Genomic DNA, 14,500 nt, shown 5'->3' with positions numbered 1-14,500 from the left:
TTCTGTCTCAAAAAAAGAAAGGGAAGGGAAGGACATGACTGCTTCTAGGTGTGGTGGAGGAGAAGGTTTATTGTGCTGTGTCGGAGAGGAGAGCATAGCCAGAGGCAGGGACATCTAGGAGAGTCCAGAGTGGACATGACCAGACTGAGCTGGGCCATGCGGGGAGAGGCCAAAGGCACAAGAGGAGTGGGTAGCCAAAGTGGCTGGATAATATAAGGAAAAGCAGTGAGTTCTTTTAACCACTGACTATCTCTCCAGCCCCCTTGCTGAAGTTTTAAATGAAATTTTTGGTTGGGTAAGTGAGTTTGTGTGTGTGTGTGTATGTTTTGGAATTGAACCCAGGGCTCTAGCAATGCTAGCCAAGCACTCAATCACTGAGCAACATCCTTAGCACAAACCCTCGCAAGTCAATTAAAGTCCTTTTGCCGGGCGGTGGTGGCGCACACCTTTACTCCCAGCACTCCAGAGGCAGAGGCGGGCGGACGTCTAGGAGCTCAAGGTCAACCTGGTCTACAAGAGCTAGTTCCAGGACAGGCTCCAAAACTACAGAGAAACCCTGTCTCGAAAAACAAAAAACAAACAAAAACAAAAAGATTAAAGTCCTTTCTGGGGACACAAGGGAATGCCGACTTCAAATGTAATTTCTCCTGATAAATTGGTGTCTCAAGGCTGTGCTTTGGACACCAGATGCCCACACAGCAGGAAACTGATTTTACAGTGGACCATGCAGGTTGTCCACAAACTCAGTTCAGTCTGCCCGTGGTGCTTGGTTGATGCCAGGCAGAGCCCCAGGTTTCCTCTTCTCACAGCTGCCCTCCATGGGTACCCTCCAGTCACTAACACGAAGAACCCGGGCAATGCTAACTCTTACTAATTCACCACAGAGAATCTAGATAAGGGACAGAGGGCAGGGCTTCTGGGAAGGGGTGGAGACACTGTGCCTTCTCCAGGAACACCAACTTCCAGGAGCCTTCCTACGTTTGGTTTCGGAAGCTTCGGGAACTCTGAAATTTGGTTTTTTGTTTTGTTTTGTTTTTTGTATTGGAGAAGTCCTCTGGTAAACACAGTTAAATCACAACCCTGAGGATTTGATTGGATGAACAGGACGTTAACAGCCCGGGTGGGGACTGCCAGGAGAGCCTGTTAGGGCACCTTCCTCAGCCCAGACACCAGGTAGGGCCCTCTGGTTGGTCAGGCCCCTGAATTCTTTTATGATTGGCTCCTAGATACTAGGTGGGGAAGATTAGAATTTAAGGCAGGAGGCTCCTTAGCTCAAGGTCACCTTCCCTTCTGCAGACTGAAGGGCAGCCTGGGCTACCTGATCCAGTCTTATAACAAAACTGTCTATGAGTTGCCCTAAGAAAGATTTTAATTTCTTCTGCCTTCCTCAGGAAGGAATTAGTTGGCGGGGGAGAAAGACAGACACTAGCTCGCAATCCCCGAGGTTCACAAATTCCAAGCCTGCCTAGGTTACGTAGGGAGACTGTCCTAAGTCAGGGTCCCAGTAAATTGTCCAGGCTACCCTCAAACTCCGAGCTCCTTCTGCCTAAGGCTCCTTGATCCCTGTGGTTACAGGTGTGTGCAGCTGTGTCACGTGTTTCAGTCTAATTTCACAGGTGTTTGGGCACCCAACTAAGCCGGGTAGACCACTGGAGATCCTAGGAGAAGAGTCCTCTGGTCCCTGCTTCCTGGTCAGCTGAATGCCCAATGCACCATGCCCAGAAATACTTGCTATTACCCAGTCCTCTGAGAAGATTTGGTGTGGGTTTATTGTTGCCTTTTGAGACAGGGCCTACAGCTCTGAAGTACCCCAGGCTGGCCTCAGGCTAGCTATATAGCCAAGGATAACCTTGAACTTCTGATGTTTTTTTTTTGTTTTGTTTTTTTGTTGTTGTTTTTTGCCCTTCCACCTTTACAGAGGTGGGCTGTGGAGGGAACTCCAGGCTTCCTGCAGGCCAGGCAAGCACCCTACCTGCTGAGCTACAGCCCTAGCCCTGCCCGGCCTTGTCCTGTTCACTCCTGCCCCCACAGACTACAGGCAAGCTACCTATCAGAGGCCAACACTGGGGGGAGGGGGGAATAGGACCCAAGCCCCAGAAAATGCGACTATGGTCTAAACGGGTGTATGTGGCATCACACGGGTAACCATGTTTTCTCCTAAACAACGAGACAGGACACTGTTCTTTGTAGAGGTGGAGATAAAGCCGGCAATTCCAGATCCTAATCTCAGCGCAAGGCAGAAGGAACCGGTGCGTTTTCAAGGGACGCTTGGGTCTGTGACCCCAACGATACTACCCTGGGATACTGCGCGTCTCCGTGTACCCCTCCCACGTAGTCACCCTCCCCCACGCCCTGCTTTAGGAGGCAGACCAGGCCCGCAGCCAGGGAAGAAGATGGATCAAGCTTCCGGGAAGTCTCTCTTCGAAGCTGAAAGCAGGACCCATAGCCTCAAGAGTCCCCAGTCATCCTGCCAGTAGTCACATCCCTGCCCCAAGGCCTCTCTCTCTCTCTCTCTCTCTCTTGGTTTTTTGGAGACAGGTTGTCTCTGTGTAAAGAAGCCCTAACTATTCTGGAACTTACTATGGAGACCAGGCTGGCCTCGAACTCACAGAGATCCGCTTACCTTTGCTTCCTCTCTGGAGTGTTGGGATTAAAGGCGTGCGTCACCACGCCCGGCCGATTTTCTAGAAACTCAGACCCCAAGTCTGACTGGGGGGTTTCGGTCACCCAGTCCTAACTTAACAACTCTGGGCAATTCTCAGCAAGTGCTTTTTGCTCCGGGCAAAGACCCTTAAGCTTTTGGTCGCCGGCCGCTGGGCTCCTTCAGGCTCGGGACGCAGGGGATCAGTGTAGGGGGCAGAGTCGCGATTCCCTTTGCAGCCGGTCACCCTTCCCCCCTCCCCGCGGGCTTTTGCACACGACGCGCGGCGGGCGGCTTCACACGGGGTGGTGAGGGCCGGGGATAAAGCGGGCGGGCGCGGGGCGCAGCGGCGGGACCTGAGCGGAAGGTGAGTGCACGCTGCCATCGTCCGGCGCGCAACTTCGAGGGCGCACTGTGGGAGAGGCGGCATGCCGACCTTGGACAAGCAGAACCTGCTGGAGAGCACGAGCGGAGCCCGGTAAGTTTAAGCCCCAAGGGGCGGGAATTTGGGTAGCATCACAGGCACCTCCTCTTTGGCCGTCCTGGCTGTGTTTGGTCCGGCGGGGGCTTGAACCTGGGATCCCCCCAGAGGGATGGGATGAAGCAAGGGAAAGAGGAAATTGGCGACAGCCTCGTAGCCCCGGAGAACACCTGTCTCACCTGACCAAGCATACAGATCCTGAACACTGCCTGCTGGGGCGCCCCAGTGGAACACAGTCGGGTGCCTGGAACCCCGCCTTCACTCCAGCACTTTGATCCCAGGCAACCCTGAGGTGGAGAGGCCCTGTGCCCTCGGGTGCGGTGCGCTACATTCCAGGCTACTGTCTTGAGCCAAACTCTGCTCTTTCTCTGCGCTCGACTGGACGGCCTGCCCATTGGCTAGTTCGTAAAGACTGTCCTCTAGACCTGAGAAGGGGTGGAGGAGGAGGGAACGACTTAGAACAAGGTCCCAAAACTCACTTCCCCAGCATCCCCCTGTATCATTGGCTTCTTACCTCTGACCACCTGGCAGGCACTGTTGTTAACTTTTTCTGGAAACAACGGGGGGGGGGGGGGTCAGCAATACTCCTAGAGACTGACTCTGTGCTCTCCCACCCCCCCTTCCCCCCTACCCCACCCCCACCCCTGACCCCGGCTGAGCGTTTCTCTCCTCCTTGCACCTCCAGGTCATACTTTGGATCTCTGTGGAAGAGTGAGGCTGGCAGGGCCCCTCCTGTGAACCTGCCTGCTGTTGAGCTGACCATCCAGAGCAACCATTATTGCCATGCCCAGAAAGATGCTGGTAGTCACCCTGACTCCAAGAAGCAGATGGCCCGGCGCAAGCTCTACGTGGCCTCAGCCATCTGCCTGGTGTTCATGATTGGAGAAATCATTGGTAAGGCCATGGGTGCATTAACAGTACATCTGACCATGCAGAGACCATGAACCCAGTGTGTGTCTTCCAGGGCTTAGAGTCTCACCAGCCAGCGTACAGAACTAGGGGAGTTAACTCCTTGGGGGAACTTCATTCCCGGCTCGCACTTTGCAGGTGGATACCTGGCACACAGCCTGGCCATTATGACGGATGCCGCCCACCTGCTCACGGATTTTGCCAGCATGCTCATTAGTCTCTTCTCCCTCTGGGTGTCTTCCCGACCGGCCACCAAGACCATGAACTTTGGCTGGCAGCGAGCTGGTAAGGACCCTCGTGGGCCACAGACAGGGTTGATCCAAGAGAGAAAGCCCAGGTCAGAATAGAGTTTTTGTTTGGAATTTTCAGTTTTTTGAGACGGCACCTCTAGTAGCCCAGGCTGGCTGAGATTCCTGATCCTCCTCAAGTCCCCACCTCCCAAGTCCTGCAATTCCAGACATGCGCCACACCCAGCTAGTTTGTTTTTGTTTTCATTTTTTTTTATAAACAGGATGTTGATAGGTAGTCCACGCTGGCTTCTAACTCACTTGTCTAACCCAGGCTGGTGTCAAACGCAGTAACTATACTGTCACAACCTCCCAAGGACTGGAATTGAGGCCTGTGCCAAGACAGGAATGCCAGGAGTAAGGCCGCAAAAGCAGCTTCTGCGGTGAAGGGGGTGTCTGCTTTGGCCTCTGGCCCCCGGGAACTCCCAGTGTGATGGGACAGACTTGGTGCCAGTTATCTGGGAGTTAATGGAGAAGCAAAGTCCACCTTTCTTGCTTAGGAAATAGTGGCCCAGAACAAAAGACAATAGCACTGGCATTGCCTGTCACTGTGGATGCCCTGTGGGGTAGGGAAAGGTCAGTAAACACCGCCTTAAGCTGTTAGTTCCCTTCTGGATGGCACTGTCCCTCTCCTGTCCGGAGAGATGGCCCCGTGTCCTCAGCCTCCATTTGTCAGATGAGCAAAACAAGGAACTGGAGGTGGCTCAGCCGCTGGCATCCACTGCTCCTGGCTGTAACTTAACTCCAGCTCTGGGGAGTCTGGGCCCTCTTCTGTTACCTTTAATTAAATTAGGAGTGACCTTACCTTGATTTGGGTGGGAAAATGAGGTAAATGCCCTTAATCCCCGTACAAGGGAGGCAGAGGCAGGTGAATCTCTTGAGTTCAAGGCCAGCCTGATCTGTGTGGTGAGCCCACAAAAAACATAAATATCAAATTCAGGCAGTCCTTTTGCCTTAGCAGCCCACATTCTAGAATTAGAGATGTACACCGCCATGCTCGCTATAATATAATATATATGTGTATTATATATGTGTGTATATGTGTATATATATATATATATGTTTCCTCCTATGTTCAGCAAACAAGGTTGAGCTAAATGATTCTAGATATGAGTTCTCATATATGAGTTGGCGGGATGAGGCATGTCTTCAGGAAACACCAAAGACACCCAGATCCTGACCGCAGTGGGGAGGGACTTACATGGAGGGAGTAGGCCTTCCCACCCTTAGGGCCCAGGCTGAGGTTGTTCCTGTGGTTGGGCTCTTATCCAGAGATCCTCGGAGCCTTGGTGTCTGTGCTGTCCATCTGGGTGGTAACTGGGGTGCTGGTGTACCTGGCTGTGCAGCGCCTGATTTCTGGAGATTATGAGATCAAAGGGGGCACCATGTTAATCACGTCAGCCTGCGCTGTGGCTGTGAACATCATGTGAGTGTGGCCCCAGTTCACCCTCCCCATCCCCATGTACAAACCTCCCCTCCCATCCCTGTGTGCAAACCTCCCCTCCCCCATCCCTGTGTGCAAACCTCCCCTCCCCCATCCCTGTGTGCAAACCTCCCCTCCCCCATCCCTTGTGCAAACCTCCCCTCCCCCATCCCCGTGTGCAAACCTCCCCTCCCCCCATCCCCTTGTGCAAACCTCCGGCAGCTCCCAGTGGTAGGAGTCCATGCTCCCCTCCCAACACAGAAGTTCCCTGGTATACATCGGCTCTCCTTTAGACCTTAGGCCAGGGACATGGGAGGTTATAGGTCTGCACCTCTGCCATTTCAAACCCCCTCCCCCATGTTCCATGTTGGAGAATAAACTTGGAGGCTACCCACAGCAAAGGGGATGCTTCTGGTTCATGCTGGACCAAAGGGCAAGTCAGGCTGGCGTGGCTAGAACTAGTCTCAGTAAAAGAGAGGGAGGGTGGGTAAATCACAGGTTTGGGCCTTCTGTCTCCTTGGCTCTCTTGTCTCAGGTTCCCCTCCTGTACCATGAGGAGATGAACTAGATGACTTCCTTGGTGCCCCCTTGCTCTGAAACTCAGCTTTGGGGTGTTGCACCCAGTCAGTCTTCCACTGTGGGCAAAACCCTGTGGCTATGAGCTAAGGCTGTAGGACTAGATTCCTACGCCTAAGAGGGTCACTGAGTGATGGGGCCTTCAGAATTTCACCCTCGAGAGGCCAGCCCTAATGGGTAGCCTGTGCCTAGGTGGCTTGAAACCTTTGCTACCTCATTGAGTCTTGTCTGTTTTCTTAGAATGGGGTTGGCCCTTCATCAGTCTGGACATGGGCACAGCCATGGACATGGGCAAAGCCATGAACATGGGCACAGCCATGGTAACCAAAGCCATGAAGACAGCCAACAGCAGCAGGAGAACCCCAGTGTCCGAGCAGCCTTCATCCATGTGATTGGGGACCTTCTGCAGAGTGTGGGTGTCCTGGTGGCTGCCTACATTATATACTTCAAGGTCAGAGTGGGCACGGGGAGGGAGGTGGGGCAGTGCCTAGCTCTGTGCAGGGACTTTTCCCCCGTGCTATGCCCCCTCCAGTTTAGGATGAGAAGGTAGAGAAAGGGAAGGAATATTTAATACTGAGTGCTGGCTCCTTTTACCTCTGCAACAAGCCCAAAAGGTAGGCAGTTGTGCTTTATGCATTCAGAAAGGTTGTTACTTGAACCGTTTCCCAGCCCAGGACTGTGGGCTGCTGAAGCCCAGGCATTGCCTATCACACAGAGGCAGTGAGATGTAGTATGTGTGTGGCTGAGGTCTCATAGGACCTCAGTTTCCCCATCTATAAAATGGGAATGGCGAATCAGATGCTGACATTCCTCTTTAGCTCTGCCTGTGCGTTAGCTCTTTAGGAAGAGATGTGTCCTGAGGTCACCTGGGTGCAGAATAGAGTAGAAAATTCAAAGACAAGGCTAGAGTGAGTCCCATGCTCCCCCTGAAAAGACCTCCCTGATACTGTGCTGGTAGGAAGGAGAGGTGGATGCTGGGAGATGATAGGGAGACCCAGGTGGATGCTGGGAGATGATAGGGAGTCCCAGGTGGATGCTGGGAGATGGGGAGATCCAGGTGGATGCTGGGACATGGGGAGACCCAGGTGGATGCTGAGAGATGACAGGGAGACCCAGGGGGATGCTGGGAGATGATAGGGAGACCCAGGTGGATTCTGGGAGATGGGGAGGCCCAGGTGGATGCTGGGAGATGGTAGGGAGACTCAGGTGGATGCTGGGAGATGGTAGGGAGACCCAGGTGGTTGCTGGTGAGCCCCATGTCTGTCTCCTTTTCCTGCAGCCTGAGTACAAGTATGTGGACCCCATCTGCACCTTCCTCTTCTCCATCCTGGTCTTGGGGACAACGTTAACCATCTTGAGAGATGTGATCTTGGTTCTCATGGAAGGTACCTCAGACCTAGAGTTTTGGGGTTTGGGGGTGGGGTGTCTGCAGATGTCTGTTCATCTGTTGTGTGTAGAAACCAGAGGTTGACAGTGGGGTATCTTCCTCACCCTGATTTTTGTTGTTTTGTTTCAAGACAAGGTCTCTCTGTGTAGCCTTTGCTGCCCCAGAACTCACACTGTAGACCAGGCTGGACTCGAACTCACAGAGATCCGCCTGCCTCTGCCTCCCAAGTGCTGGGACTAAAGGCGTGCATCACTATACCAAGCTCTCACCCTAATTTTTAAGACCAGGGTCTCACTGAGTAGACTCAGTTGGCCTTGAACCCACAGGGACTCATTTGCTTCTGCTTCTGGGATGCAGTACCATTCCTGACTCACCTTATTTTAGTTGGTTTTTGTTTGTTTGTTTGTTTTGTCTTGCTTTTCAAATTTATTTATTATAAATATATGTCTGCACTGCAGAAGAGGACATCAGATCTCATAGATGTTTGTGAGCCACCATGTGGTTGCTGGGAATTGAACTCAGGATCTCTGGAAGAACAGCCGGTGCTCTTAACCTCTGAGCCATCTCTCTGTTCCTTTTTGTTTTTGTTGTTATCCTGGCTGTCCCAAAACTTTCTGTAGACCAGTCAGTCTGGCCTTGTACTCAGAAATCCACCTTCCTCTGCTGGGATTAAAGGCCTGCGTGTGCTCCCACCACTCGGCTGGCCCTTAATTAATTAATTATTTCATAGCTTATTAAGGTCTCTTACTGAACCTAGAGCTGTCTCGTTTCTCCGAGCTCACTGACCAGCAAGCCACTTGGGTCGGCTTGTCCTCCACCCCCCTTCTCAGCTCTAAGGTTACTAGGGAGGACAGCCACACCTGGCTTGTTTTTGTTTTTCTTGTGGGTACTGGGCACGTGAACTCAGGTCCTCACTTTACCCTCTGGAACTCTCTAATTAGACCAAGCTGGCCGGCCAATCAGTCAGTCCCAAGGCTTGTCTGGGATTACTACAGTGCCACAATGCATGTGTGTGTGGTGTTTAGCGTGAGTTCTGGGAGATCAAACAGACCTCTAGGTGCTGTTAGCAGCTCAAGTATCTCCCCAGCCTGACTTTGGGGTTCCCTCAGCCTGTGGCTCACTAATCCGCCTCAGGGGCAGTGTGGTTGTCTTGAGAACCCCGCACACTAGAGTGTGAGTGGAAGCCTGCCACCTAACACAGGTCCTTAGAGCTCTGAGTTGATCAGGAGCGCAGGTTCCTAGATAGGTTGGGGCCAGTGCTTATCCTCCCCCTGGGCCCAGAGCTGCCTCCACCCTTGTTTGGACTGTCGGGGGGGGGGGGGGGGGGGGGGGGGGCTTGCTGGTCACGTGGCCCTTGCTGGTCACGCGGCTGGGCGGCCTTGGTGACACCTGGAGCCCCACCCCCAGTCATCAGGTGCCTTTTCCCAGGAAGACTGGGATTTGGTTCCGGTGTTTGGGGCTTGTTTTTGTTGGAGATGGGGGGCAGGGTTTGAAACAAGGTCTCTCTCTCTGTGTAGCCCTGGCTGGCCTGGAACTCAAAATCAGGTTGGCCTCAAAGTCTGCCTCCTAAGTGCTGGGTTAAAAGCATGCACCCCATACCCAGCAGCTTTTTTTAATTTTATTTTTGAAACATGGTCTCACTAACATCAAATTCACAGAGATCTGCCTGCCTCCATCTTCCTAGTGCTGGGAACTGAACCTTGGTCCTCTGGGAGAGAGGCAAGTGCTCCCCATCACTGAGCCAAATCCCCTGTTGGTTTTTGTTGTTGCTGGTTTTTTTTTTTTTAACACACTGAGGTTTTTTGTTTTGTTTTTGCTTTTAAAGATTTATTTATTTCTTATGTATACAGTGTTCTGCCTGCATGTATGCCTGTGTACCATAAGAGGGCACCAGATCTCATTACAGATGAGGTTGCTGGGAATTGAACTCAGGACCTCTGGGAGAGCAGCCAGTGCTCTTAACCTCTGAGCCATCTCTAATCCCCTGCTGGTTTTGAGATAGGGTCTCTAGATGCAGCTCAGACTGGACTGCGTCAGCCTCTACCGTGTTGAAAATATAGGCGTGCACCACCACAGTTGCCAAGAGAATCCATACCAGTCCGGTCCTTTCCCTGGGTGCCATGGGTCCCATGGGTCTCTGGGCGCCCAAACCCTGCTCCTGTCTCAGCTGCAGCACTGAATGGTGTCTGGAATTCCCCATCTAATCCACACGGTTGCCCCACGCTTTTGGCCTTGGGGCTTAGGCCCAAGCCATGGCTTTCTGGGGGGTCAGGACAGTTGGAAAAGAGTAGGGTGCTGGTCTGGGGCTTCCAGCTGTCTTCATCAAGATGTCTGGCCTCACAGGGCCTGGTGGGGCCACACCTGTAATCCCAGTACCCAGGAAGGTGAAGCAGAATTGGGGTCCGAGACCAGCTTGGGGGTACATAGCAAGACTCAGTCTAAAATCTAGTAGACCCCATTTACCTGTGAACAGAACAGACTCATGGGCTCAGAGTTTCCATTCTAGACACAATAGATAAATCTGTGAGGTCATTCCAGTTGGTGTAACAGGACAGACTGAGGGGTGGGAGCCACAGGGGACCTGCTGGCCGAGGCGGCTCTGGAGGAATGGAGCGCAATGGGAGGGTAGTGTCCTTCACCACTGTGCTCACTCTTCCCAGGAACTCCCAAAGGTGTGGACTTCACAGCCGTGAAGAATCTCCTGCTGTCCGTGGATGGGGTGGAGGCCTTGCACAGCCTGCATATCTGGGCGCTGACAGTGGCCCAGCCGGTGCTGTCTGTCCACATAGCTATCGGTGAGTGAAGGTGAAGAGAAGCAGCCAGAGGCCCCGGCTGTTCCTGAGGGTGTGCCAAGCTCTGGCCACACACTGAGCATCCAAATGCCCTTTGAGCCTTACCACTGCATTTATGGAGAAAGATAACGGAGGCCTTGTTTGGGGTGGTCTGATCACTTCTGCAGGAGCACGGGCTGAGCGGGTCGGGGAGACACTTCAAGCTGTAAGGCCAGTGCTTTCCTTGCTCTCGGGCTTGTCTGGTGCGAGATAGCCCCTGGCATTGCTTGTCTCCTATCTGTGCCCCAGGGGTAGACGTGAGGCCAAGCATCCCACTTTTCTCTCTTCCCAGCTCAGAATGCCGACGCCCAGGCTGTGCTGAAGGTGGCTAGGGACCGCCTCCAGGGGAGGTTCAACTTCCACATCATGACCATCCAGATTGAGAGCTACTCTGAAGAGATGAAGGACTGCCAGGAGTGCCAGGGCCCCTCAGATTGACTATCTGGTCAGACACCATCCGAGGCATGGCCAGGACGCATGGCAATGCATTGAGTGTCCAGCCAGGACCCAGGTTCAAGGCATAGCCTGCCTTGGTCCATGCCAGTGGGACTCTCGTTGACCTCCTATGAGCCCACAGGAGGCCCCGGAGGCAGATGAGGATGTCCTTCTCCAGGACTGTGTTTGGGTTGGATCTTCAGCTGGTGTCCTTCCTAATGCCCCAGCTGGAAAGGCACAGAGGCACGGAAGGGGACTCTGGGGTGTCCTATACATGTCCAGACACCTGACTGGGCAGGCAGGCTCCCTTTTGTAGGGGTCAGTCTCTTTGATAAAAGAATTTTGAAACAGACTCAGAAAGATACTTTGAAGACCATTTTATTAGATTGTGGGAGGAAACACACACAAGCCAGGCAAGCTGTACATCTCAGTAGGTGCTGCGAGGAGGTAGGGAGAAGGGAGAAAGAAAGCCATGCCTTTGAGTTAGGGTCATCTGTGAAGTTCTGGAAACAGCTGAATGGCTGTAATGGGGGGTGTGTGTGCATGCGTGTTAACAAAACACTGAGAAAGCTCGGCGTGTTGGGGGCAAGCGGACTTAGGGTTTTGGTCAGTTTGGGGAGATCACTCTGGGTAGAGGCCTGCCACAGAGACAGGAATGGCACCTGGGTTTGGATGCTATGCACCTTGGACTTAGTGGGAGGTGGAAATAGGGTCCCTGGGGCTAACCAACCAGCTAGTCTAACCACATCTTTGCAATCTAGGTTCAGTGAGAGACCGTACCTCAAAAAAGAAGTTGGAGAGCAACAGAGGATGCAGCGTACACGAACACACACACACACACACACACACACACAGAGATTGAAAGAAGAGATAAAGGGGGAAAGCAGAAATCATGCTTTTGAATTAGAATTTGGGGAAACAGTCTAACTTAGCAGTTAGGTCTCTTAGCAGAGAGCCAGAAGTACCTTAATTAGGGGAGAATCGTGCCTTCCGCTCCTTGGGACGTGTCTGGGTACCGTCGGGCCCAACTGAATGAACTCTACAGAGAGCGTGTGTGGCAGTCAGAGGACAACTTGGGGTTCTCAGCACTTCATTGTGAGTTCCTGGAATCAATGACAGCTTGTCAGACCTGAGCCACCCTTGAGGGAGGGGACAGTGGTATGGAATGTTCTGATCTTTGGAGCAGGTTAGAATGTTCCATCTTTCACCCTGGGCCAGGGGTAGAACTTAGCTTCCATTCTTCTGACCAGTATGAATTGCTTCTAGGAGACTGGCCTCAAGGATCCCAGCCCCCCACTTGCTTGCCTTTCCCCAGTTGGTCCCCCCTGCAGCCCTTGGGAGCCCCTCTGCCCATAATGACTTACTGAGGCCACCTCTGAGAGGTGGGGCCAAAGGGCACCTGAGGCTTCTCAGTGTCTTGGCCACTTTGACTGTGGGTCCCATGTGACTTCCTGGAGGAGGCCTCTTAACTACAGAAGGACCTGGCTGGTTTCTTCCTTCCTGGTACCCCAGCCCAGGAAGCTGTCAGAGGTCACTTCTGACATAGAAACCTGGAACTTCGGGACACCTCCCCCACGGGCCTGTGAAGACAGCCAAGCCTGCCACATACCTGGTGGTTGTGTATGGGTCACTTTGATCAGTGTCCTGGAAAAGGGACTCCGCAGTTAAAGCTGTTGTCAAGGCCAGACCAGCTTCCCGGTTTCCTGTCTTCACTGCCCTGGCAGGTAAGAGGCTAAGTGTCCGCCTCCACCAATAGCATCCCACTTTTAAAATAAATGGCAAGCATCTATTATATGTTTGGAGTCTTGTCTTTAGGGTTTTTGAATTTTTTATGTGTATGAGTGTTTCACCTTGTAGGGCATGTATGTGCACCATGTACATTGGAGGCCAGAAGAAGGCGTCAGACCCCCTGGAACTCAAATTAGAGGTGGTTGTAAGCCACCATGTGGGTGCCGGGACCGAAGCCAGAACCTCTTAGCCCTGAGCCATCTCTCCAGCACCTTAGTTTGGTTTTTGTTTTAAGACAGGTTACTCAGGTACCCCAAGATGACCTAGAACTCCTGATCATCTTAAAGCTTTTATATACTTTATTTATTTTATTTTATTTTTTTAAACTTTTTTTTATTTATTTACTTAACTTTATTATGTTTGTTGGTGTAAAGGTGTCAGATCTCGTGGAACTGCATTTTCAGATAGTTGTGAGCTGCCATGTGGGTGCTGGGAATCGAACCCGGGTCCTCTGGAAGAGCAGTCAGTGCTCTTAACCGCTGAGCCATCTCTCCAGCCCCTATATAGTTTATTTTTATTTTATGATTTTTGCCTGCACGTATGTCTGTGTGAGGGTGTCAGCTCCGGAACTGGAGTTACAGACAGACAGGTGTGACTTGCCACGTGGGTGCTGGGAATTGAACCTGGATCCTCTGGAAAAGCAGCCAGTGCTCTTAACCACTGAACCATCTCTTCAGCCCCTTAATTTTTTTATTTGATTATTATTGTGTATCCGTGCACAAGTATGGGCATTTGTGTTCCACGGTGCGTGTGGGTCAGAGGTCAACTTTCGGGAACTTGTTTTCTCTTTCCGCTGTGGGTTCTGGGTCACCAATCTTGTACTTCCGCCTAGAGTGGTCTCTCTGGCCAGGTTTCTGATCCTCTTGCCTCTTCCTCCTAAATGCTGGGATTACAGGTATACTGCAGATACATCTGGCTCTTTCAATTTTTAATTTTAGATAGCCCACGCTAGCCTGTAATTCCCATCCTCCTGTCTCAGCCTCCTGAGGAGGATTAGAGCATGAACCACTCACCACCTGACCTCTCGTTTGACCCTCTCCCCATCTGTTAAAAACAAAACTAAGAACAAAAGAACAAACTCTGCCTCTCAGCACTGTGAGCGCCCACCCCTCAGCCTCCATTAACCCCAAGATTCTGGATATTAGGGTTATCTGTGTGCCATACCTTTGTGCCTCTCAAGAGCTGGTCATCGCTGTCCTTTTCACGGTTGCCAATGTTCTGAGATAGATCTTGTGCACGTGGTCTAGACTAGCCTGGGTCTCCTGCCCTGCCTCAGCCTCCTGAGTGCTGTAGCGACTATAGACATGAGCTTCTGGACTGTCTTCCTCTTTCTCTTAAATAGTATTTGATTGTGTGTGTGTGTGTACACGTGCGCGTAGTTATCTGCATATGAACCATGTGATTGGGTGTCTGTGGAGACCAGAAGAGAGTGTTGGATGCCCTGGAACAGAAGTTATCGGTGTTTGAGCCACCCAGTGTGGTTGGGAACCCAGGCAGGGTCCTTTGCAAGAGTAGAAAACGCTCTTAAGCACTGAGCCATCTCTCCAGTCCCCACAGGTTTCGTTAAAACCAAGGTTCAGAGAGGCTAAGTCACACAGCCGGCATGAGACACGTCCCGCATACCCTGGGTAATCTGTTACCGCAGGGGTTGAGACCTGCTGAATCCAATGCTGCCTTCCACACGGGCACAACCAACGGAAGGCAGCCTATTGTCCTGCAAAGGTGTCTCCTGTCCCCTGGCT

At 52.2% G+C, this 14,500-nt stretch overlaps 1 protein-coding gene across 1 annotated transcript; it reads left to right on the top strand.

Annotated features, from left to right (window-relative positions):
• The first annotated feature begins 2,974 nt into the window (after positions 1-2,974).
• Slc30a2 (solute carrier family 30 member 2) lies at positions 2,975-12,741 on the top strand. The gene is made up of 8 exons (XM_041652283.1): positions 2,975-3,119; positions 3,808-4,016; positions 4,170-4,316; positions 5,591-5,744; positions 6,558-6,768; positions 7,597-7,702; positions 10,365-10,499; positions 10,828-12,741. Exons 1-8 carry the CDS (start codon positions 3,070-3,072, stop codon positions 10,971-10,973), a joined length of 1,158 nt encoding a protein of 385 aa, XP_041508217.1. The 5' UTR covers positions 2,975-3,069; the 3' UTR covers positions 10,974-12,741.
• Positions 12,742-14,500: the final 1,759 nt, after the last annotated feature.

The sequence above is a fragment of the Microtus oregoni genome, unplaced genomic scaffold (genome assembly GCF_018167655.1).
Source record: "Microtus oregoni isolate MIOR12 unplaced genomic scaffold, Mior012 000005F_ref0000423, whole genome shotgun sequence".
In the NCBI taxonomy this organism is placed as follows: domain Eukaryota; kingdom Metazoa; phylum Chordata; class Mammalia; order Rodentia; family Cricetidae; genus Microtus; species Microtus oregoni.
This window is presented reverse-complemented; position numbering and strand designations above follow the sequence as displayed.

What these genes read in the sequence shown, in the direction of transcription:
- Slc30a2 (XM_041652283.1), top strand. Translation starts at nt 3,070, where the DNA reads ATGCCGACCTTGGACAAGCAGAACCTGCTGGAGAGCACGAGCGGAGCC. An exon ending in CATGATTGGAGAAATCATTG is followed by an intron (nt 4,017 to 4,169) that starts GTAAGGCCATGG and finishes CGCACTTTGCAG; the next exon opens with GTGGATACCTGGCACACAGC. An exon ending in CTTTGGCTGGCAGCGAGCTG is followed by an intron (nt 4,317 to 5,590) that starts GTAAGGACCCTC and finishes GCTCTTATCCAG; the next exon opens with AGATCCTCGGAGCCTTGGTG.